The sequence below is a fragment of the Rana temporaria genome, chromosome 1 (genome assembly GCF_905171775.1).
Source record: "Rana temporaria chromosome 1, aRanTem1.1, whole genome shotgun sequence".
In the NCBI taxonomy this organism is placed as follows: Eukaryota; Metazoa; Chordata; class Amphibia; order Anura; family Ranidae; genus Rana; species Rana temporaria.
Window position 1 is genome coordinate 143,905,443 of NC_053489.1, and position 23,668 is coordinate 143,929,110.

The window sequence follows — 23,668 nt, forward strand, 5'->3', positions numbered from 1 at the left end:
GTTTGGAAAAAGGGGCTCTGAGCTTTTTTCTTCCATTTAAGCTGTTAAGAGTCTGGCAGATTCTATTTTAAATTTAGGAGGAAAAATCTTTAGATATTTTATTTAACATTTACATACATTTTTAAAATTACAATTCTTTAACTAATCGATTACACTTTCCAAAATGAACCCTTGTTTGTTCTGGCTGGAGTCTCCACCGATGCAACATCTGAAAAGGTTAGAAAGAGGTTGAGTCATTGACATTTTAAGTTCATGTCCAAAATAAAATGCTTAGCATTTCGTCATGTAGATATGGAAGAAGATTTGCCAGGCCTGTATTGGACTGATTGCATAAATTTGTTGGACATTAGTCTTGACATTTGTAAATTTGGTTTGCAGACTTCTATTGCATTGCCCATGGTCAGGGTGGGTTCCAGTATCGTTTATTAATGATACTGGCTAGTTGTCTAAGGTTATATATGTTTTTTTTAAACTTGAGTCATAGTGACTAAACTTCTGTTTCATTTATTTTACATTGGTTATTCATACGTTTTTAATGTTGAAGAAAAAATATACAGTAAAATGATTGTAGCACTGGCCCTGACCTCCAAAGGGTAATGGGGACCTCCAGAATCAGGGAGAGCTGAGAGGCATAGTGGGTGTAGTGCAAGATGGAATTATTGGGCACCAGTCACTTTTTGGATGCGAACAAAAGAGATTTATTGTCTCTTAACAAAAATTGGAGGAGAGAGGGTTAGGGCCAGGACACCCATAGGCAGATGCAATGGTAATTGGTAGACTCTGAGACAAAATAGGCAGACAGCTATATAGGTTAAGGGCCTTCCAGCTAGATGTGGTCCCTGTGTTTGTAGAACTGCTGTCTCCTATGGCAACTGAACTAGCAACAGTCAATAGTAATCCTTATATGTAACTCACTGTAACTTGGTTTAGGTCTTCTCTTACATCTCAGTGTCCCACTGTAGATATTCACTCACTGAGCTCCCAGTCTCTCACAAGACTTCCAAATCCCAGTCATCACTGGATCCTCTGAGCTATTTCACAGCTAACCCGCTGCATACTCCTCAAGCGTCACCCTCCGCTAACTCGCAGGGCCCCTGGCTTTGCACTTGCTGAAGCTTTCCCACTTCTTCACTGTCCCCGGCTAGTGAAAAAGGCTGCTCTGGTACTTCTTTCAGACTTCCATAAACTGGCCTCTGATAACAGGAGGCATGGTCCCCTAGTGGTAACTGTTTCCTTTTTACCTCTGGCCTTGATCCAGGATTTCCACTAGCAACCATTTGGTTTCCCTGTCTGGCTGAACCTCCGCAACTTAGTTGGACTTCAGGCCTGAAGTCCCAAACCCGCTCTGCTTTTCCTACTCCTGGATAGGCCTCAGGCAGCCTAGCAGCCAGGTACTCCCGGGATAGGCCTCAGGCTTCTGACCTAACAACCCGGAGCATTTTGACACATGCCCACCTAGATAGGCATCCGGGTGGCACAGAACAGCGATCGCCTGATTCCTCCCAAATAAATAGGCTCTCCCAGCAGGCCAAGGGGCTAAAGACCCCTGCCAATTGGCCGTGAGAACCCATCCACTCAGTCTGGCTTCACTATGCCCTTGTCAATCCAATGTCACTGGCAACAGTGCCACCCAGTGACAGAAGAGAGAAGTGCAGAAAACCCAGATTTAGGGAAAAATGTGTGGATCTTCTAACAATTTAGTCTACCTGGTAGACTAAATTTGTGAACAACCCTGCCTAAACACCAGGGTGCTACATGATGAACATAATTAGCGAAATTAAATATTAATATTAATATAAATTAACTACCAAACCAATAATACAGGTTAATTTCTGATTTATGTTTTCAATCTTTAATTTAAATATTGCTGGCTATAATACCTTGAAATGGGGGCAAAATAAAAATGTAACACCCCCATCATGGGATTACAGCACCTTTTACCATTTGCATTTGTTCTGTTTCAAGCCCCTCCCTATTTTTATATTTCTTCCATTCACTTACCTGTTAATGTTGCACCTTCACCCTGTGATGCTACTCATGTATCAGTTGTTGTCCTCATACCTGCAATGGTCCTGGCTTATGGTACCTATAAAATAAGAAGCAGAAGCATCGTTAGATGGTGGATGGAAGAATTATCTCTGGCATCTCCTCTCTTCCTCCCCATCACAGTCATTAATAGGCCTTTATTAGATAGCAGGCTAGCTAAGGTTACAGTTGGTATTTTAAAGTATATTTCCACTTTTGCAGCCATATCAGGATAACACCTACTTTATGTTTGTTAAATGTCCCCATTAACATAGCTCAACTCAAGAAAAAAATAAAAATTGCAGGTTACCTTGTTAAGTGCTTTTTATTCGCTTAAAAATCCTTACATGCTCTCTCTGCTTTGTAAAAAATAGGAGGGGGCTATAGAGTAACGATTAACATAAATTATCCTGTCTGTACTGTGTTCACAGTTCTTCATTATCAGCTGTAAACTAGATTTGTACACTGTCAGTCCTAACAAAGGGTTAAACATTTTGAAACCCACCCTTCTGCATTGTATGTTAATGAGGGACAAAGACACTGTGAGACTGTCCAGAAATTCTTATATAGTGCTCACCCCTGCAGGAGCCACTGAGAATATGCGCAGGTTCTCCCAAAGTAGTACAGAAGCTGTCTGCCAGTTCCATGCACACCGACAATACAGGCCCAGTCTAGGGGATGTCTTTTTAGACTTGAACAGGAGAAGATTATGGTCCCAGGACACTCCAACACGATAATGGCAATCAACAGAAAAAGAATCTTCACATTAAATGTACAGTCACACACAAAAGTCTCAAATTGAGTCGCTGTGTCACAGAAGCTGTACACCACTCAATGAGGGAGATCCTCAATGAGGGAGGAAAAAATCCTTCTCCAAACCAGGACTTCTGACCTTTAACAGTCTTCCCCATGCCCTCAGCCCAGCTCCTGCTGAGACCAAGACTGTATAAAAAAACACTCTGCAATTTTCTCAAGGCCCTCAGCCTAACTCCTTTCTAAGGCCCATGTTGCAATCCGTTTCTCTTGTGACAGCAGTCACAAGAGAAACGGAACCCTCCCTGGAGAGCAAAGAACATTTTGGAAAGGCCACCCAAACATTTATCAGCTCCCCAGCCACCTTCTGGACACCATCCTCCAGTAATTGGCTGGAGCATGCTGGTCATTTAACGCTCCCTGTTCTATATTCCGGAAGCTTCTTCCAGAGGCAGGTGGGAGGAACCAAACACCCAGCTTATGAAAACCCTGACTAGACAAAAGCAATAGATCCCTGCTCCACTTATTGCACTGAAGCCAAAAACAAAATTTAGCCTAGCAGCCTAAATAGAGGAGGGCCCTATACTTAGAATCAGCCATGACACCATCTTCTTAGAAATATCTAAAGGGTACGCAATATATATTTCTGCTTATGCTATGTGAATGGGCAAAGTGGTTGTAAAGGCTGTAGGCTTTTTACCTTCATGACTTCTGTGCTTGAAGGTAAAAAACCTTCAGTATGAATCTTCCCCCACAGCCCCCCTAAATACATATCTAAGCCCGATCTCCATCCATCAATGTCCATGAGAGCTGCTGCTGTCCCAGCTCTCTGCCTCCTCATTGGCTGAGACACTGCAATATGAGCTATTGGATCCTGCTGCTGTCAATGACAGCCAGTGAGGCGGGACTGGTGATCAGGGTTGAGCCCTGTTCTTTGTGTCTTATTGACACACAGAGCAGAGTTCGGTAGCGAGCATGCACGAGTGCCCCCATAGCAAGAAGCTTGCTATGGGGGCACTCAGTGGGGGGGGGAGCCAGGAGCTCCAACCGGGGACCCCAGAAGAGGAGCATCGGGACTGCTCTGTGTAAAACCTCTACACAGAGCATGTAAGTATAACATGTTTGTTTTTTAATTGGAGCCTTTAGTATTACCAAACTAATTATCAAACTAATAATAAAGGCTGTGGCCGGCTGAATTCCTAATCTATTGTTTCTAGCTGTTATTTAAATAGTGCTGGCTATAAAAAAAAATTGTCTGTGACTTATTAACACCAACATCACAAAAACCCTTTACTGTTTAAAGATATAAAGCTTTGGTGTTAACATTACTTTTACCTACTACAACGAAGAAAGCCAAACCTGTTCAAGTCAGACAGACACTGCTTCTATCATGTTCACAGTACAGTGTCAGAATCAAGTGCACTGCCTAATATTGTAACGCTGGCCATACACTGATTGATTTTTATTTAGTGTGTGGGCTCCCCGCTCAACTAAATGGATTGTTTACTTACCTTGTGTTAAAGGTACATGCTAGAGAATTTCCATCGATCAGCAACGGTATCCAATCAGACACCACAGCTATAGCATGTAACATCACATCCAAGTGGTTACACATATATAAGGATATACAGAAAGGTTTCTTCACAGTAAGATCTGGGAAAATGTGGAACAGACTCCCTCCAGAGGTGGTTCTGGCCAGCTCAGTAGATTGCTTTAAGAAAGGCCTGGATACTTTCCTAGATGTACAGAATATAACTGGGTACTAACATTTATAGGTAAAGTTCATCTGGGGAACATCCGATTGCCTCTCGGGGGATCAGGAAGGAATTTTTTTCCCCTGCTGTAGCAAATTGGATCATGCTCTGCTGTTTTTTTTTGCCTTCCTCTTGATCAACTGTGGGTATAGAATTGGGTATATGGGACTGTATGATATTATTATTATTATTTTATTTCTTATGGTTGAACTTGATGGACTTGTGTCTTTTTTCAACCTGACTAACTACAGTATGTAACTATATATACAGTAAGCTGCCAAGTTTGCACCCAGGATGTGCAGTTACATGCATACAGCTGCAGCATCTGTCAGCCTGTCGTTCATTTAACCAGGCTTCTGCCTGCAGCTGTATGCGACTCCTGGGCACAGAAATATACAAATGGGGTTATTTACGAAAGGCAAATCCACTTTGCACTACAAGTGCAAACTACAAGTGTAAAGTGCACTTGAAATTGCAATGAAAGTGCACTTGGAAGTGCAGTCGCTGTAAATATGAGGGGTAGATCTAAAATGAGGGGAAGCTCTGCTGATTTTATTATCCAATCATGTGCAAGCTAATGTGCTATTTTTAAATTTTCCTTGCATGTCCCCCCTCTCGGAGCTACAGCGACTGCACTTTGCACTTGTAATTTGCACTCGTATTGCAAAGTGGATTTTCTTTTCGTAAATAACCCCCAATGTGTTTAAGGTCCTAATTATATATTTTTTAATTCTTTGTTACAATTATTATTATATTTTTTAAATGTTTTAAATCCTGTTCAAAAGAGGGGGGGGTTAAATATTAGGGTAAAATACAGAATAATGTGCATGTATTGCAGATATCTACTGCATTTGCTATTTTTTCATTTTGCTTTGACATGCCTTAACCACTTAAGCCCAGGACCATTTCGCTGGTCAAAGACCAGGCCACTTTTTGCGATTCTGCACTGCGTCGCTTTAACTGACAATTGCGCGGTTGTGCGACGTGGCTCCCAAACAACATTGACAACCTTTTTTTTTTCTTCCACAAATAGAGCTTTCTTTTGATGGTATTTGATCACCTCTGTGGTTTTTATTTTTTGCGCTATAAACAAAAATAGAGCGACAATTTTGAAAAAAATTCAATATATTTTACTTTTTGCTATAATAAATATCCCCCCAAAAAAAAAATATATATATATATATATATATATATATATATATATATATATATATATTTATATATAAAAATTCCTCAGTTTAGGCCGATACGTTTTCTTCTACATATTTTTAGTAAAATAAAATCACAATAAGCGTTTATTGATCGGTTTGCGCAAAAGTTATTGCGTCTACAAAATAAGGGATAGTTTTATGGCATTTTATTAATATTTTTTACTAGTAATGGCAGTGATCAGCGATTTTTATCATGACTGCGACATTATGGCAGACACATCGGACACTTTTGACACATTTTTGGGACCATTGTCATTTTTACAGCTATCAGTGCTATAAAAATGCACTGATTACTGTGAAAATGACACCGGCAGTGAAGGGGTTAATCACTAGGTGGTGCTGTAGGGGTTAAGTGTTCCCTAGGGAGTGATTCTTACTGTTAGGGTGCATGGTTACATGTAACAAATCACTGATGACCGTTCCCGATCACAGGGAACAGCCATCAGTGACAGTGTCACTAGGCAGAATAGGGGAATGCCTTGTTTACAAAGGCATCCCCCCGTTCTGCCTTTGGCGACCGCAATTGCGGGCCGCCTGGGAACATCGAGTTCCCAGGACCCGCCAAAATGCTCACGAGGCGGGCACGTGCCGCGCGGCAGATTTAAAGGGACGTACCTGTATGCCAATCTGCATGCCCTTGCCATTCTGTCGACGTACATCTGCGTGCGGCAGTCAGCAAGCGGTTCAAAAGGTTGTAAACTATGAAAAACAAACAAGCAAGACAAAGACATAATGAGCTAGTATGCATCACATACTAGTTCATTATGAAATACTTACCTCAGATCGAAGCTGTTGCAGCGGTCCCCATACATCAATATGACCGGCGACATGTCTCCCGGAGATATTTCGGGGGTTTGCAGTCTCCGGCGCTGTGATTGTCTGGAGTCGCGATGGCGTCACTCCCGCGCATGCGCACAGGAGCCACCGGTCACGGCACCACTCCTGAAGAAACAGCACGAGCGAGCCGTTTCATCAGTGTACATGCGCCGATGACCTCGGCACATGCGGATACAGTGAATCTCTCCTAATTGGTGCACATTTAGGAGATATTCATGGTACCTACAGGTAAGCTCTCTTATAAACTTACCTGTAGGTTAAAGTGGTGTATCAGAGTTTACAACCACTTTAACTATAGTAGAAAAAACATGAGATCACAACCCAAGCTATGCTGTGTGGCAGGGCTACCTGAAAAACAAAGCAAAATGGAATTACAACTCGGGCAGGTAAACCATTTCAGAAATATGCATTTCAGCAGTGTAGTTAGTTGTTTGCTTGGGGGGAATCTTTCATGGCCCATTCACACTGGTGTGTCGTGGAAAAAGGTGTGTTATTTCTGGTTCCCTCAACAAGCTGCTCTATGTGTGGTTTGTTACTGAAACTTTCAGTATGAATGGCATCCCAAGGCACTATACCGTAAAGTGCAGAGCACGATGCAGCACAGAGCACCAACATGACCATAGTGAATGGGCTACCTTAGCGCAACACCCAATAATGTGCAGAGCAGTGGCGGCTGGTGCTCAAATTTTTGGGGGGCGCAAACAAACTGAAAAAGAAAATCATCAATTGCAGCCACTGTGCCCATCAATTGCAGCCACTTTGCCCATCAAACACAGCCACTATGCTCATCAATGCAGCTACTGTGCCCATCAATTGCCTTCACTGTGCCATCAATTGCCGCCATTGGACCATCAAACGCAGTCACTGTGCCCATCGAGTGCAGGCACTGTGCCCATCGAGTGCAGGCACTGTGCCCATCGAGTGCAGCCACTGTGCCCATTGATCGCAGCCACTGTGCCCATCAAGCGCAGCCACTGTGCCCATCAAGCGCAGCCACTGTGCCATCAAACGCAGCCACTGCGCCATCAATTGCCACCACTGTGCCATCAAATACAGCCACTGTGCCCATAAAGCGTAGCCACTGTGCCATCAATTGCCACCACTGTGCCATCAATTGCCACCACTGTGCCATCAATTGCCACCACTGTGCCATCAAATGCAGCCACTGTGCCATCAAATGCAGCCACTGTGCCATCAAATGCAGCCACTGGGCCATCAATTGCCACCACTGTGCCATCAAATGCAGCCACTGTGCCCATCAAGCACAGCCACTGTGCCATCAATTGCCACCACTGCTATGAAATGCAGCCACTGTGCCATCAATTGCCCCCACTGTGCCATCAATTGCCCCCACTGTGCCATCAATTGCCCCCACTGTGCCATCAAATGCAGCCACTGTGCCCATTAAACACAGCCACTGTCCCAAGAGGCTGTGGGTGGGGAGAGTGACATCATCTTCGCCTATTTAAGGATTCCGGAAGTGAGGGGGGGGGGGGGAGAGAGAAAGAGCAGTGCTTCACTTTTTCATTGAAATGCTTTAAACAGGAACATAGGCAAGATTTAAAAGATAACGAAACGTGAACTAAAGCTGGCCATAGATGGGTTCTTATCATTTAGCCAGTGGGCCGGATCAAAAATAATAATTAATGGATCTCTCAATCCATATAAATGAGGTGGATAAAGGAATCCCCTCCATTGAGACCATGCATTCTGATAGCAGGACTCCCCACTGCCACATTATATTAATCAGCATCTGCAGCCAGCTGATCGAGAAAGAATTTCGACGAGCCCATTAGACAAAAGTTGATTTAATGATCAGGTTCTGTCAAACAGGAATGGCCACATATGGACTGTGAATTTAGCTGGTCCCTCCTGAGCTGGCCAAATTTTAATCCATCTATGGCCAACTTAACTGACAGCCCCCTCCCCACAGCCCTTCTGTGCTACCCATTGCTTGTTTAAGCTCATTAAAAAAAAAAAAAATTACATACAAAATTTCAATAATTTATATATATATATATATATATATATATATATATATATATATATATATATATATATATATATATATATATATATATATATATATATAGGAATACCTTGGCTTATGAGCATAATTCATTCCAGAAGCATGTTTGTAATCCAAAGCACTTGTATATCAAAGCGAGTTTGCCCATAAGAAATAATGGGAAATGTGATGATTTGTTCCACAACCACTGCCGGTGTATGCAGTACTGTATGTGGGCAAAGGTGCGGGGGCACTGGTGACGCTTGGAGACACTCAGAGACACTTGGGAACTGTTGACACTTTCGGGTGCCCCGACGCACGTTACGCCCACCCCACCCAGCTGGGAGTGTCTCCGAGTGTCACTGAGCGTCTCCAGTGCTCCCGGACTTCTGGCCACATACGGTAATACATACACCAGCAGCTTGAGTCCTGCTTGTCTTGAGAGACAGCGCTCGCAAGTCAAGATTTAAAAAAAAAATGTGTTACTTGCAAACCGAGCATAGGCGTGCGCACATGGTGTGCCAGGTGTGCCTGGGCACACCCTAATCACCCTGTGCTGCACAGATTTCCCTCTGCTGTTTGGCTGCAGAGAAAGGGGCTGTGGAATCTCTGTCCTCAGTCTCTTACTCTGTCTGAAAAGTGAGACATCGGGGGTTACATAGTCAGGTTTAAAAAAGACACAAGTCCATCTAGTTCAACCAATAAAAGAAGAAAAAAAAAGAGCCCTGATATTTCACCAAAGCCCCCTATTAATCCTAATAAATTGCAAAAAAAGTAAATAAATAAGTAATAAAAAATGATGGAAAGATAAAATAAAATAAATAATAATAAAAATAAACTACTGACACCATCCTCTGCCCTACTGACATTGTCCACTGCTTTAGTGACACTGTCCATTGTCATACTGCTATGTATACTGTATGTGTGTGTATATATGTGTATATATATATATATATATATATATATACAGTATAATTATATAGTTAGATATATATATATACACACACACACATACAGTGTACATATATACTTGTGTGTTTGAGCACAGACACACACACAGTATATATCTATGGAATATATGCAATGAAAATACAGTGGTTTCTGACCACTGTACATGAGAAATGCTGAACGCTCATAAACGCACGTTTTCAAGCGTTCAGACGTTTTTGTTTTTTTAGCAGAAAAACTACTCTTCAGAATGCAACTTTGGAGGAGTTCTTCTTTCTGCCTCCAAACTCCTGAAAATGCCTATAGTGTACATGATACATAGCTAACACAGAGGGGAGTTTAGAGCCAGGGGGAAAAAAAAGCTCAAATGCCTGTAGAAGCAGCTTTTTTTTTTTGCTGCAGTGTGCATGGGTGCCCCCACTCTGGATGAAGGAGCACAGGAGCACATTTGGACAGCAGCATTGTCAGTCTGGGGAGCATTTGATGTACTAGCAGATTTAAAGCGGGGGTTCACCCTATTAATAAAAAAAAATAAAACAATTTCCCTCTAGCATAAAATTCGGCATAGTAGCGCGAGCTACAGTATGCCTGTCTTTATTTTTGTATCCCCGTACTCACTGTGCACTCACAGATACAAGATTACGACTCCCAGCGGGGAATGGGCGTTTCTATGGAGAGAGAAGGTGATTGACGGCCGGCTCTGGCACGTCACGCTTCTCCGGAAAAAGCCGAAATAGGCCTTGGCGCTTCACGGCGCCTGCGCATAGTCTGTGCGCAGGCGCCGTATAGCGCCGTGAAGAGCCGAGACCTGTTCCGGCTGTCTTCGGGGAGCGTGACGTGCCAGAGCCGGCCGTCAATCACCTTCCCTCTCCATAGGAACGCCCATTCCCCGCGGGGAGTCCTAATCTTGTATCTGTGAGTGCACAGTGAGTACGGGGATAAAAAAATAAAGACAGGCATACTGTAGCTCGCGCTACTATGCCTCATTTTATGCAAAAAAATTGTTATGGAGGGTGAACCACCGCTTTAAATAAAATAAAAAAAAAGCTAATACTTTAAATTCTTTTACAACAATTTTTTTTTGGGGGGGCATAAATGTTTTAAACGATAAATAAAAGCTGATCATTATAAGCACCCCTGTCAGTGGTAAATGGTTTTTCTCATCTCTGTAATTTTTACATTCTGCAGGAGAGCTTGTTCTTGTGAAAAACTGTCTGATTACTAAGTGATAACTGAAGAAAAAAGCCTTATAAAGAAAAGGAATGAAGAAATCGCATGTAATACTTGGTAAGCTGTAATATAATAAATGTTTGATTTAGGTAGAATATCCCTATAATCCGCGGATTGCTGCCCCCTGGCAGTGCCCCAGCCTCTGAGAATAAAAGTATGAGAACTTCAAAGGAGAATGTCCATAAGTGAGCGATCGGAGCCGCCTCCTCCATGTCCTGCTTGTAGTGAGTACACGGGATTGGAGATCCAGCAGTCAGTCGGTCGGTGGGTCGGTCGGTGGGTGCTCCTCTGCTCCTGAGTTGTGCCCAGTGATGGAGGGTACCCCCTCCTCTGGCACCCAGTGACACACCCAGGCGGGGTATATATCTCCAGACATAGAAGGAGCGGGTGGAGTGTGTGCCATGATGGGACCCAAGGCTTCCTCCGGCTTCTATCTGAGTAGGACATCGGCTCTGCTCCTGGCTGTGCTCCTGACTGCTCTGCTCCTGGCTCTCATCGTCCTGGCGGCTCTGTATGGCCGGACTATGAGATCAGAGAGAAGAGGAGGACATTCTGATCCGGAGGATTCCATCACCGCTAATATCACCGAATCCCCCTTCTCCTTCACCTTCCCTACAGAGCCCCCTGGACCCCCCGGAATCTGGGACCACCCCCGGCTGCCCCCTTACCTTTACCCCGTACACTATGACCTGGAGCTGTGGCCGCGGATGGAGCCGGACGGGGAAGGGAAGTACCTCATGTCTGGTCAGGTCACCATCACCGTCCGCTGTGTGTCCGACACCGACACCATACTGCTACACTGCTACAAACTCAATGTCACCCGGGTACTCATCACCTCCATAGAGACCCCCATAGAGGACATCCCCGTCACGAGGATGTGGTACTCCACCCGACACCAATACCTGGTCCTACACCTAGCCACAGCGCTACTACAGGGGAGCAACTACTCCTTATACCTGGACTACACAGGAACCCTCAGCGATGACTACTCAGAGTCAGGACTCTTCATCTCTCACTACAGGGACCAGGAGCAGGACAGGTAAGTCGGCACACTACTCCTACTTACCCACCATACAGGGAGAACCTCAAATCTACGCTATAATCAGTCCTAGGGGCTCCTTTACCTCACAGTGCATGCATGTGGGTTATGTTTCTGTAATGCCTTCCTTGGCATGCTGTTTACATGGCTTGTATTTGTTTGTTTTGTTTTTTGCCTTGCAGTGCGTTGTGTTTATTAGTATTATTATTATTATTATTATTATTATTATTATTATTTTTATAGAGGATTTATATAGTGTCAGCAGTGCGCAGCACACATGTTTATGTGCATTTGCATGCATTTGAATGTGTTGTGCTGAAAGAAAAGTAGTACACAATGTACTTCTTCAGCACTGGGCAAATGCAACGAAACGAAACGCACTGGTGTGACCTGCATTCATAAGAACCCTTTTTTTTCGCTGCCTTACGTTAGCAAAGTTTTCACGAACGCACCCCAGTGCATGAGGTGTAAATGAACCCTTATTGCACTACACACGATCCGAAAATTGGAAGAAAGATCAGGGCCGGCCTTTGGGGTGTGAGAGCTGTGCGGCCGCACAGGGCGCCATGGGCAACAGGGGCGCCGTGCGGCCATCCAGAGGTGTACTAGGGGGGGGTGAACCGCCCCCGGGTACCACACACTGGGGGGGGGGGGTGTCAGACTGGCACCCCCCTCCGTGATTGTATTACACCCGCGGTGGCAGTGGCACACTGGCACAGGCAGGGAGAGGCGAGCTAGCTACAGTGGCGAGGGGGTGTGCGAGGGGGGTACAGGGTGACACCGCTGCACCTACCATCCCCTCCTCTTGCGGCCACGGGCTGCCTGTCTGTGCGACCCCGGATGTCACACAGGCACATCCGAGTGAAGCCGCCTCCCCCTCCTCTCTGTTAATGTGTAAACAGGGGGAGGGGACCTGCTGCGCATGTGCCGCCACACTGATCTGAGGTACTGAAGGGGGGCTGCACTGAACGGGGGGGCTACACTGAACGGGGGGCTGCACTGAACGGGGGGGCTTGCACTGAACGGGGGGAGGCTACTCAGAAGGGGGGGGCTACTCTGAAGGGGGGGATACTCTGAAGGGGGGGTCTGTGTAACATGCAGGGGGTTCAGAGCTGCAGGGTTCTGTGTAATGTAAAGGGGTCCAGAGGTGCAGGGGGCTGTGTAATGTAAAGGGGTCCAGAGATGTAGGGTGCTGTGTAATGTAAAGTTAAATTAAAACAAATTGTTACAAATATTTTTTTCCTCTTTGTGTATGTTTAGGTGACCCGGGGGCGAGGGGTGAAGATGGGGGGCGCCACAGAATTAGTTCACACAGGGCGCCTGAACACCTAAGGCCGGCCCTGAGAAAGATCATCGTTTTTTTGTTTTCTAGTCGCATATCGAAAATGGAGAGGTTACTGAAAGTATGAAAGTTCTCATACGACAACAAAAATCGGAAGCGATGTAACGTGTTGTAGTGTATTTCTTTTGTATTTTCCGACGAAAATTGTACTGAATAAACGAAAATCGTACACTCTGGTATCATACAAGAACATTTTTATGCCCCGTACACACGATCCAAAAATCGTACGGAAAATGCCGCTTTTCGAAGCGATTGTACGATAATCGGATCGTTAGTACAGAGCTTTCAAGGGCCGATCATGACAGAATAATATCAGATGAACTATCGGACATGCACGGAATTTTTATTTTCGTACGATGCCAGATCGTACGATTTTCGTTTAATCAGTACAGTTGTCATTCGAAAACGCAATACAAATTCATTACAACACATGACATCACTTTCGAATTTTTATTCTGTCGTACGAGAATTTTCGTGACTTTAGTACACTCTTCAGATTCGACCTGAGATTAGCATGCAAAAAAAAAACGGACGATCATTCGTCCGATAATCTTATTGTGTGTATGGGGTATTAGTGTTTGTCCGATCAAATAATATCAGATGAACTGTTGTAATCGGTTCTCGAAAGTTCTGTACTAACGATCCGATTAACGTACGATCGCTTTAAAAGTGGTATTTTTCGCCCTCGATTTTTGGATCGTGTGTACTGGCCATTAGGCTCCATCCACACTTGTTTGGCTCCAACGTCATGCAACTTTGGCTTTGACTAATGACAATGGACAACTGTTGCATGTACAACATTCAGGTGGGACTTTCATGCGACTTTTAAGGTAGTGCAGGAACCTCTGTAAAGTTGCTGTGACTGTATGTCCCCATTCAAATTGGCAGAATTTAACATGTCAAATCGCAGCCCATTTCCGGCAACGACACTGTCCCAATCAGTGCGACGCCAACTTTACGGCACTGCACCGATTTCAAAAAGTAGTTCCTGTTCCTGCACTACTTTTGGCGACTTTGGGGTCGATTTCAATAGATATTTGTGCATGAACCCATACAGATGTCTTTCAAATCGCCCCCGAACTCGCACTAAAGTGCGGGTTTGAAATTGGGCAAGTTCAGCTGAACTCACACGATTTCAAACCAGGGTTCAGTGTAAACGAGGGCTAAGTGACGATTCACACTGATGTAGTGCAGGGAACCACATGTGATTCAGACAGGAATCACACCACATTCTTGTACAAATGCGATTCTCTGCAGTGCGATTTAAGCCCATTCATTTTGTTTGGCTCAAATTGCTCTGCACCTGCATGAAAAAGGTGCAGGCACCTTTTATTTTAGCACTGGAATCGATGCGATTCAACCAATCACATGCCTCATCTCCTATGTGCCCGGTTCACACCACTGCGTCGCGCTGAGAAGAAGTACTGAATGCACTACTTTTTATCAGCAGGGTGCAGCGCCAGGCAATCCACTGCCTCTCACCGTATAGCTGGCATCTGGATTTTATGAGATGTCTGTGTGACATTGTTTTTTTTTTTTTAGAAGTTTTACCTTTACTTTCACCTAGGGATCCTGTGCAGAACACTTCCTGCCTCTTGGTGGCCACGCTCAATGCTCCACTGTATCTATAGAGTGAGCCAGGGTTGTCCCAGACTGAACTGCAAACTCTTCATCTAATTTTTATGGGGTGGGGGCAGTATTCAATTATTTATTCATTGGATATCTTTTAGGTCACCCCTGGCCAGGTGTAATTTTTATATGAGGTAGGTTACAAATGCATTTTTCTAAAGCTGTCATCACTTCTGTATGCTTTGACCACTTTAGTATTAGATTTTGTTCTCTTATTTTGGTGATTTTGCTGACTTTTATTTATACAGTGCTAAAAATGATTCCGTTGTAGCGGGGCTGTATCTGTAATGTAAGGGTTAACTGCATATTTACTTATTGTCTCTTAGATAAATAATAGCAGTTTTACTAAGGCCCCTTGTGCGACTTGTCCTGAGACTTGGGACTGCAAAGTCGCATGACAAGTCGTACCCCATGATTTCCAATGAGTACCTTTCATATCTGTGCGACTTCAAGTCGCACCGACTTCAAAGTAGTGCCTGTACTACTTTGGTCTGACTTTGATGGGAGTTGACCTCAAGTTTACACAGGCATTCCCTGAAATTGCGGCAAAATCGTGCGACTTTGAAGTCGCAGTAGTGTGAAAGGGACCTTAAATTCAGCCAGTCTCTGCCGAAGTGGGGGCCAGTGGGCCATCAGTGCAGAAGTCTATTGTTAGCCAATCAGCTGCAACCAGTGCAATCGGACAGGAGCAGGTGCCGCTGTGATGACAGTGTACTGTCCAGCAGTGGGGGGGGGGGGGCGGGGGGGTTGGTTAATTAAGGGATTCCTTCATCTTCCTTGTTTGTGAGGATGGAGGAATCTATTGTGTTTTTTTGTTCAGCATTCTGGCTGAACAAAAAAAAACTAACAGTATATGGCCAGTTTAACCCAAGATTGTGCTCCCCTAGGAGATGGTGCTCCCCCATGTTTTAGCAGTGGACTGTTTCTCAACATTCTCACATCCAATGTAGGGCTATGGTCCCTGCATCATTAGACCACTGGACCATAGGGGAGAAGAGGCTGTAGGGGCCTGTCTATCAGGGCAGAGGAGCCTGCTGGAGCAGAGGAGAAAAACTACTTTTTCTACTTCAATACTCTGTATATTTGATATCAAACTGCATGTGGGGCGAACTGGCCCTTACCCTCTTTATTCCTTCTGGTCATACCTCCCAACTTTTGAACTTCCCAATGAGGGACAATTGAGGCAAGGGACAACCTGCAGCACCCACCGTGGCAAAATGTGGGTGTGTAATGCACAGAATGCAGGGGCTCGTGAGTGTGTAATGCACAGAACGCAGGGGTTCGTGAGTGTGTAATGCACAGAACGCAGGGGTTCGTGAGTGTTTAATGCACAGAAAGCAGGGGTCAGGAGTGTGTAATGCACAGAACACAGGGCTTTGTGAGTGTTTAATGTACAGAATGCAGGCGTCAGGAGGGTTTAATGCACAGAATGCAGGGGTCAGGAGGGTGTAATGCACAAAACGCAGGGGTTAGGAGGGTGAAATGTAATGAACGCAGGGGTCAGGAGGGTGTAATGCACAGAACACAGGGATCAGGAGAGTGTAATTCACAGAACGCAGGGATCCGGAGGGTATAATGCACAGAATGCAGGGGTCAGGAGTGTTTGGAGTCTGCTCTTTTTACTACATGCTTTTACTACATAAAGAGTGCAGGGTTGCGCTATATAATAGGTGCAGAGTTGTGCTACGTACTGAGTGCAGGGTTGTGGGGTGTGCTACGTACTGAGTGCAGGATTGGGGGATGCGCTATGTACTGAGTGCAGGGTTGTGGAATGGGGGAGGGAGGGGGAAGAGGGAAAAGGGTGGAGGAGAAGAGGGGGGAAAAGGAGGAGGGGTAGAGGGAGAGAGGGGGAGTGAGAGAGATCCTAGCCCTCCTGTGGGAAGGTGTGTGTGTGTGTGTGTGCACCTTCCATGCAGTGCCCGTTCTCATAACTGGGTGGTCACAGGGGGTCATGGAGCTGCTCCATCCAGTGGATCTCTTTGCTGCTGTCTCTGGCTGCCTGCATATCCTCATTCTTGGGTAAGCCTATCTATTGTTCGTGGCAAGGAGGTCTTCGGAGCTCTTCTCCTTGCTCCAAAGCAATCGGTTCTGGCCACCATCAGGACTCTTCATCCCCGTCGCCTCCTGGAACCCTCAGCCACAGACAACACAGTGCACCCGCTCCCAACCACAGAATCCTGGCTGGGTGAAGGAGGAAAGCAGAGCCGCCCACTGACAATGAGCAAAATGTAGAATAACAGGTCGAAGATGGAAAGCAGAAGATGCCGCAGGGTCAGTGCCCACTTGTTCAGCCCCGCTGCTAACTAAACTAGAGTGGTAGTACTCATTGGTGTACAGTGGTCTGTACAGAGGTTGTTTCTTCATGCGGGGGAGGGGGGCGGTGCAGAAGTGCAGCGCACAGGAATGCCCTGCTGACTAGAATCCATGTTTCGGCACGGTTTTCCGGGACTCTAGCCCAGATCCGCGGGACCCCGGGACACACTTGAAATCGCAAGACGGCCCCGCGGAATCCGGGTTGGTTGGGAGGTATGTCTGGTGACCAGTGTTGCCAACCTACTGACACGACACCCACAATTTACTGGGACAGACTAGTTTTTACTGGCACTTCCAAAAGTTACAAAATTAAATTTTTTGGTGCAAATTTCAGTGCTTTGGCTACAAACAAGTACAATATCCGATCGCAATGTGATTTAAGGTAGATAGTAAGGCACCACTGTGCAATACCACAAATAATGATGATACCTCACCAACATGACATGTCCCCTCCTGAGTCACAGTGACAGTCTCTCTCCACCTCAGGTGGTCCCTTAAGTCCACTCCAGTCCAAACAGCACTGACAGTCTCGCCCTCGGCTTACCCTGCTCCGGTCCTGCAGACCCACACATGAGGCTCCGGACATTTCACTCGGCTCATTTGCACCATGGCATCACATGACACGCTCCGGCACTGCCTCCGCCAGACCCGTCCCCCACCAGCACCACACAAACACACTGTGGAAGGCACTCGGGTGGTCTCAACCGACTCCCGCAGGCCCGCATGCACAGTTCTGTGCCAAGCATCACAGCCATACTTTTTACTGGCAACCTTTTCCTTTCACTGGCATGAGAAAAGTAGCCATTTTTTACTGTCTGCCAGTAAAAATCTGACAATTGGCAACACTTCTGGTGACTATTGTCAAAAAGGCCAAAAAGTGATGAGAAATCAAAAAATGTTTTACAATTAGAAATCTCCACAGCAGCAACAAGGCAAACAATAAATAAAAAAACATAACTGGATTTCAGGGCTGCACAATTAATCGCAAACAAATGGTGATCTCGATTCAACCCCCCTGACGACCTCCAATGCAGTTTGCCTATTCTTTCATATAAGTGGAGATACTTTATCTGCTCACTCAGCTGTCAAAAGAAAATATCCGGGCAGTCTGACAAGTTCTTAACAGGAAACATTGTAACTAATGCGTCCTTCTTAGATCAAAGGGATAAACTTCTGTGTGTGTGCGTGTGTAAAGAAAAAAATCCAGGCAGTCTGTCAAGTTTGTAAAAACTTGAAACATTGTAACTAACTTCCTTTTTAGAGCAAACTTCTGTGTGTAAATGCAGGAAGTTTAACCACTTAAAGTCCATGGCCCGGATTCACAAAGCACTTACGCCGACGTATAACAAGTTACGCCGACGTAAGTGCAAATGCGTATCTGTGAGCAAGACCCACAAACAGAGATGCGCCTAAAACCAGGCTACACCCCGCCGACGTATCTTGCTTACACCGGCATAGAGTGGGCGCACATTTAGGCTGGGAGCATGGTGCCGCTCCCATTGATTAGTCATTCAAATATGTAAATGAGGGAAATACGGCGATTCACAAACCTGCGTGCGCCCGACGCAGGCTACGAGAGGTGCGCGTAAGTTGTACGTCCGGCGTAAAGTTAAGCCCCATAAAGGAGGTGTAACCCAGCAGCAGACATGCAAAGGTCTGCACCAGGGAACACAAGCCGGCCAATTTTACGTTGGACGTGTGTCTGGCTGGGCGTAGGTTACGTTCATGGCGTACGCATTGCTCCGGCGTATCTTAGGCAGTTGTTCCGACGTGGTTGTGAGCATGCGCAGGGGATGCGTCCACGTCACGGCGCATGCGCAGTTTGGTAAACGTACTTGTCTGGCGCTCGGACCATCATTTGCATGGGGTCACACCTCATTTGCATGGGTTTGCATTGGTCAAGCCCACTTCCACCTACGCCGGGCTGCGCCTTTGAAACCTACGCCACGCCGACGCAGCGTTGGGAGCACTGGCTTCCTGAATTCCATGCTTGCCTCTCTGCGTCAGCGTTTGCGTTACGGCGGCGTAATGTGCGCCCAACTCTCTGTGAATCCAGGCCTAAATCTTTTTCTTAAGTTAAAATCAATATTTTTTGCTACAAAATCACTTGGAACCCCCAAACATTATATATATTTTAGCAGAGACCCTAGGGAATAAAATGGCAATTGCTGCAATATTTTATGTCACACTGTATTTGCCCAGCGGTCTTTCAAATGCAATTAAAGAAAAAAACACTTCAATGAATAGTAAAAAAAATAAAAAATATGAAACAGTAAAGTTAGCCCAATTTTTTGGTTTTGTTTTAATGTGAAAGATAATGTTAAACTGCAAGAATCGTGATCTATCTTCTAAGCAAAAAAATCGCCATTCTCATTTTAGTCAGAATCGTGCAGCTCTCCTGGATTTATCCCTTCCCTACTGCATCCAAAACGTTATAAACATTAGAAAAAGTTATAGCTATACACGTAAACTTGTTAGCATTGAAGTTGAGGCTCCTTCATACAGCCAGCCACTGCATTTCATTTTTGTTTGATTTACAAAAAAAAAAAAAACCTCAGTGGAATTTCATAGAATGCCCAAAGTAATGTGTATTAAATGAGAAGCACATGTAGGCCGTGCTGGCCGTTATCAGGGAGGGCTGATCCAGTGCTTGGATGTAGCCAAGAGTTTGAAGCAGATGTGCAGAGGAGACAGACGACGGGAGAGTGCTGAAATTACAAAGCAGAAGTTTATAGAATTGCACAATACAAGCCAGACAGCATAGTACAGAATAATGAGTAACCAGTGAAGAGGCTCTGACTAATTCCTCTACATGCCACATCTTTGATCAGCAGAGTACATGATTGAAGCTTTGTAACAGTTAGGCTAAGGTCCCTTTCACATGGCCATTCCTTGGCTGTCCTCCATCCGTCTAGGCAGATCAGAGGGTAGTCGCATGTAAATAGTCAGCGAAAGTCCCTTTACTCCCGAGTCCCGGGTGCCCATAATGAAGGCCCCTTGACCCACCCCGCTCTAAGCAAAGGGAACCTTGACTGCTGGATCCTTGGCAACTAAGCGGGGCATCAAACTAATCAGTGAGTCGGAGAGTCTCCTTTGGGATTGGCTACGAGGTGACTGGGTAGAGCCAGAATGCTAGAAAAGGCTACGCAGAGGCACGTCCCACTACTTTCGGGAGAATTTGACGTCACACGAGTTGACCACCCACCCGTTGTGTTCTTTCGTCACAGCTTCCTTGCAGTTTTACCTGGCCAACAATTGGTATTACTTTATGGGCTATGCCCTCAAGTTTAATTATGAAGTTAGTTTAATGCCTGTCTCGCGCTGATGGTGGATTCTGCTGATGGTTCTAAGGTAAGTATTTCATAATGAGCTAGTATGCGGTGCCTTTTCCCTTACAGGTGTAAAGAAAAAAAAAAGTCAGTGGGTTTACTACCGCTTTAAAGCTGCCAGCAGGCTCATCAAAAGACAATAGCGGATTCCCCATCCACACAAGCAGTGACTCCCCTCTGTGAGACTACACTGCTCAGCACTGCAGCTGATTGGCTGCAGCTGCCGATCGAATGAAACATTTCTGGTGGGAACAGTCATAGATGGATCAAAATTCATCCAGCCCCTGCTTGAGGCTGGGTTCACACCTATACAAATTGGTTTCCTTGCATCCAATTCGCATAGCAGGAGAATGTGACCGTCTCTCTATGGAGCCGGTTCTCATATCTCCGGGGCGGCACAGATTCAGCTTTGAATCGGCCCAAAAACGGAGAACAGAGAGGCACAGCGTTCCTGTGTGATCTGCAGCCAGTTCCATTGTGAACCGAGCCTTAGTTCACAATTGCCTATTCTCTAAAAAGCGACTCACTATGGTCCAGTGCGACTAAGCCATTGTCACACATTCAGGAGACAATCCTGCCACTTCCAGAATGTTTTTTCTTCCAAATGGCTGTTTACAATGGGACTTGAAATTCACATTGACTTGAATGGCTAAGTTTAGCAAGTGATGCCGCCTGTCAACTCAACATGCTGTGTTTAAAGTGGTTGTAAACCCATTACAACCACTTTAACCTACAGGTAAGCCTAGATTAATTCTTACCTGCAGGTGCTTGAAATATCTCCTAAAGCTCCACTGTTTAGGAGATATTTACTAAAATCACGGGCACCGATGTCTACAGGGCATGCACCTTTTACTTCCTCTTTAATTTGCCATGACACAAAGCATTGTGGCAGTGAATAGCTTCCTCCAGTATTGTAGACTTGAGGTGGGCAGTGAAACTGCAGCTCAATGGCCTGTTTTTACTGCAATCAATGTGAAAGAGGTCTTAACTTAATGTAATGATACATTTGCTGTAAGCTGTTAAGTGGCCTTTTTGTAGAGGGTTTTATAGTTCATCCTGTCCTAAATACATAACTTAAATCTTGTGTCCACGCTGTCCTGTATTATAGGAATTCAGAGCTATTTAAACAGTTGAAGAAGTGACTGAACTCACCTATACTTACAATGTTGGATGCCATGCGACCTGACCATGAGAACCTTCAACCTAGGATTCAAAGTCTAGTTTTGTGTCTTTGTTCAAATAAAAGAAATAATGAGCGATATAGAAGCAATAGAAACTTTAGGGGTATAAGAGAGTAGCTAAAGCAGAGCTCTGGACAAGCTAAAATCGAATAGCTGAGACTAGTATTGACAAATGTACATGAGCTATAGGGAAGATATAGGGCTCTCTACAGGAAACTTCAAAAATGGATTATTGCTCATTACTATGTAACTATTTAACTTAGTCAGGAGAGAGAAGGGGGGGGGGGCTTTAGTCACAGACAGGGATGGATGGTGAGCTCACTCACCCCTTTGCAGTCAGGTCCTCTCATCCAGATGTATCTGAGGCTGATTTTCCATCCCCACTTTCCTTTTCAGTGGTACAGCGCTGGGGATTGGAGTGTGGGAAGACAAAGGGGGGTAGGGGCAGGAGAAAGAGGTGCAGATTGAGCCCTCTCTCCTTTCTGTGTGTGTGTTTGGGGGGAGGGGGGATTGATAGTACTGGCTTTAGGCAATGTGAAAAAGAGTGTAACAGACACTCTCAGCTTAGACGACTGCAGCCAGCAACCCCGCTGGGAAGCCACAGTCTGGTCTGAATAATGTGTCCAGGTCTCAGACAGTCTGAAACCCGGATGCAGGATTCCAAACCCAAACTGTCCGGGTGAATCCCGAACAGGTGGCAACCCTACTTCTGGGGCTGCTGACATTGCATTCAAGATGACAGCCCCTATCATCAGTCTCCGGGATTTCTGATGTCTACAAAGTGTGGATTTTTACATGCACATATAATCTTTTGGGAAGATCTTTGTTGAAATGAATGGTGTGGCAAAAGGGTCTCTTGAAGTCTTCAGTAAAGGTGAATAATCCCACATACAATAAAATGTCATTTACACATAAACCTGTAGTTCTTTGTTGCACACTCTAGTCTTTTTTTCTGTGTCTGTTGGTCCAAAACTGTTCAATAATGCAAGAAACAGAATGGGTCCCATGACCTCCTGCGACGTGCCAGAACCACAGGGGGTACACATGAGGTGCACGGTGGGCCGATGAGAGACAGCAATAATACAGTTCATCGGTTTACTCACGGTTAGCAGAAAGCCTCCCTGGGCCGGTCGCACAGTGAAGGGGAAGACAGCACGAAATCCTCCGGGGCACGCTCTGTGATAGGGAAATGCCAGCCAAGATGGTGGTTGAGGTGCCCGTGATGACAGGGGTGTTTAGAGTGCTTGTGGCGGCTGGGTCCCTTGATGGTATTTGTCGTGACGCCAGTACCGTTAATGGTGGTACAACCAGTTGTAGTAGCAATGTGGAAGAAGGAGGCAGACAGTGGTAGGATACAACTCACAACTTTTACTGTGACTGGTTTTGGGTTGCAGTACAAACATCCAGTTAGAATACAGTCTCCGGGTAAATAGAGGAATTCTGCTGATCCACTGTTAATAGGCTTTAGTAATCCTGGACTCAGGCTGTGGTTCAGTATATCGCTTACTTGTTTCTGGTCCCTTTTGAATCCAGTGACATTGGTGAGGTCGCCGGTGGCTAAGAAATCCTTCACCTTTATTCTCAAAGGTCTTTGCTGCCGGTTGGTGGCTTTTACCCTTTGATTTGAGCAGTTCCAATTTGTCCCTTCTCTGGACTGACCTTCTCTCTCACCTTGACATTCTGCTTTCTCTCTTCACACTGACCTCCTGAACTGAACAACTGACCACAGATAAACCTAAGCTGGGATAGATATCCCAGAGTGGTGCTATCCCCATCTTGTGGTGGGAAGTATGAAGCACACTTGACCAGCCTATGAACAGGGATACCACAGGTGTAGCAATGCAAAATGACATGCAATATAGCAATGACAAAGAAGTAATACTTTTGCAGTTCCCACATGTCCTGAGTGGGACGCTGCACTCCCACCAGCTCCCACGGAGCTCTAAAATATGTGAGAGGCCAACTGGTGCACATTAAACCCTAACAATGTGAACACTCATCACAATTAAACAAACGTAACCCACCCATTATAACCACATCACCGCATTTGTACCGCCAGCTTTCTAGAA

General features: G+C 45.3%; 1 protein-coding gene and 1 long non-coding RNA gene across 2 annotated transcripts in view; one reads left to right on the plus strand and one right to left on the minus strand.

Annotated features, from left to right (window-relative positions):
* Positions 1-74: 74 nt before the first annotated feature.
* LOC120931904 lies at positions 75-11,516 on the minus strand. The gene is made up of 3 exons (XR_005747905.1): positions 11,435-11,516; positions 2,002-2,086; positions 75-208 (listed from the first exon to the last, which is right to left on the minus strand). It is a non-coding gene; the product is annotated as an uncharacterized LOC120931904 (long non-coding RNA).
* Positions 10,966-23,668, plus strand: part of LVRN (laeverin) — a 200,482-nt gene continuing 187,779 nt past the window's right edge. Inside the window, exon 1 of the mRNA XM_040343826.1 lies at positions 10,966-11,805. Coding sequence (XP_040199760.1) covers positions 11,168-11,805 — 638 coding nt within the window. The 5' untranslated portion in view covers positions 10,966-11,167. The remainder of the gene's footprint in view (positions 11,806-23,668) is intronic.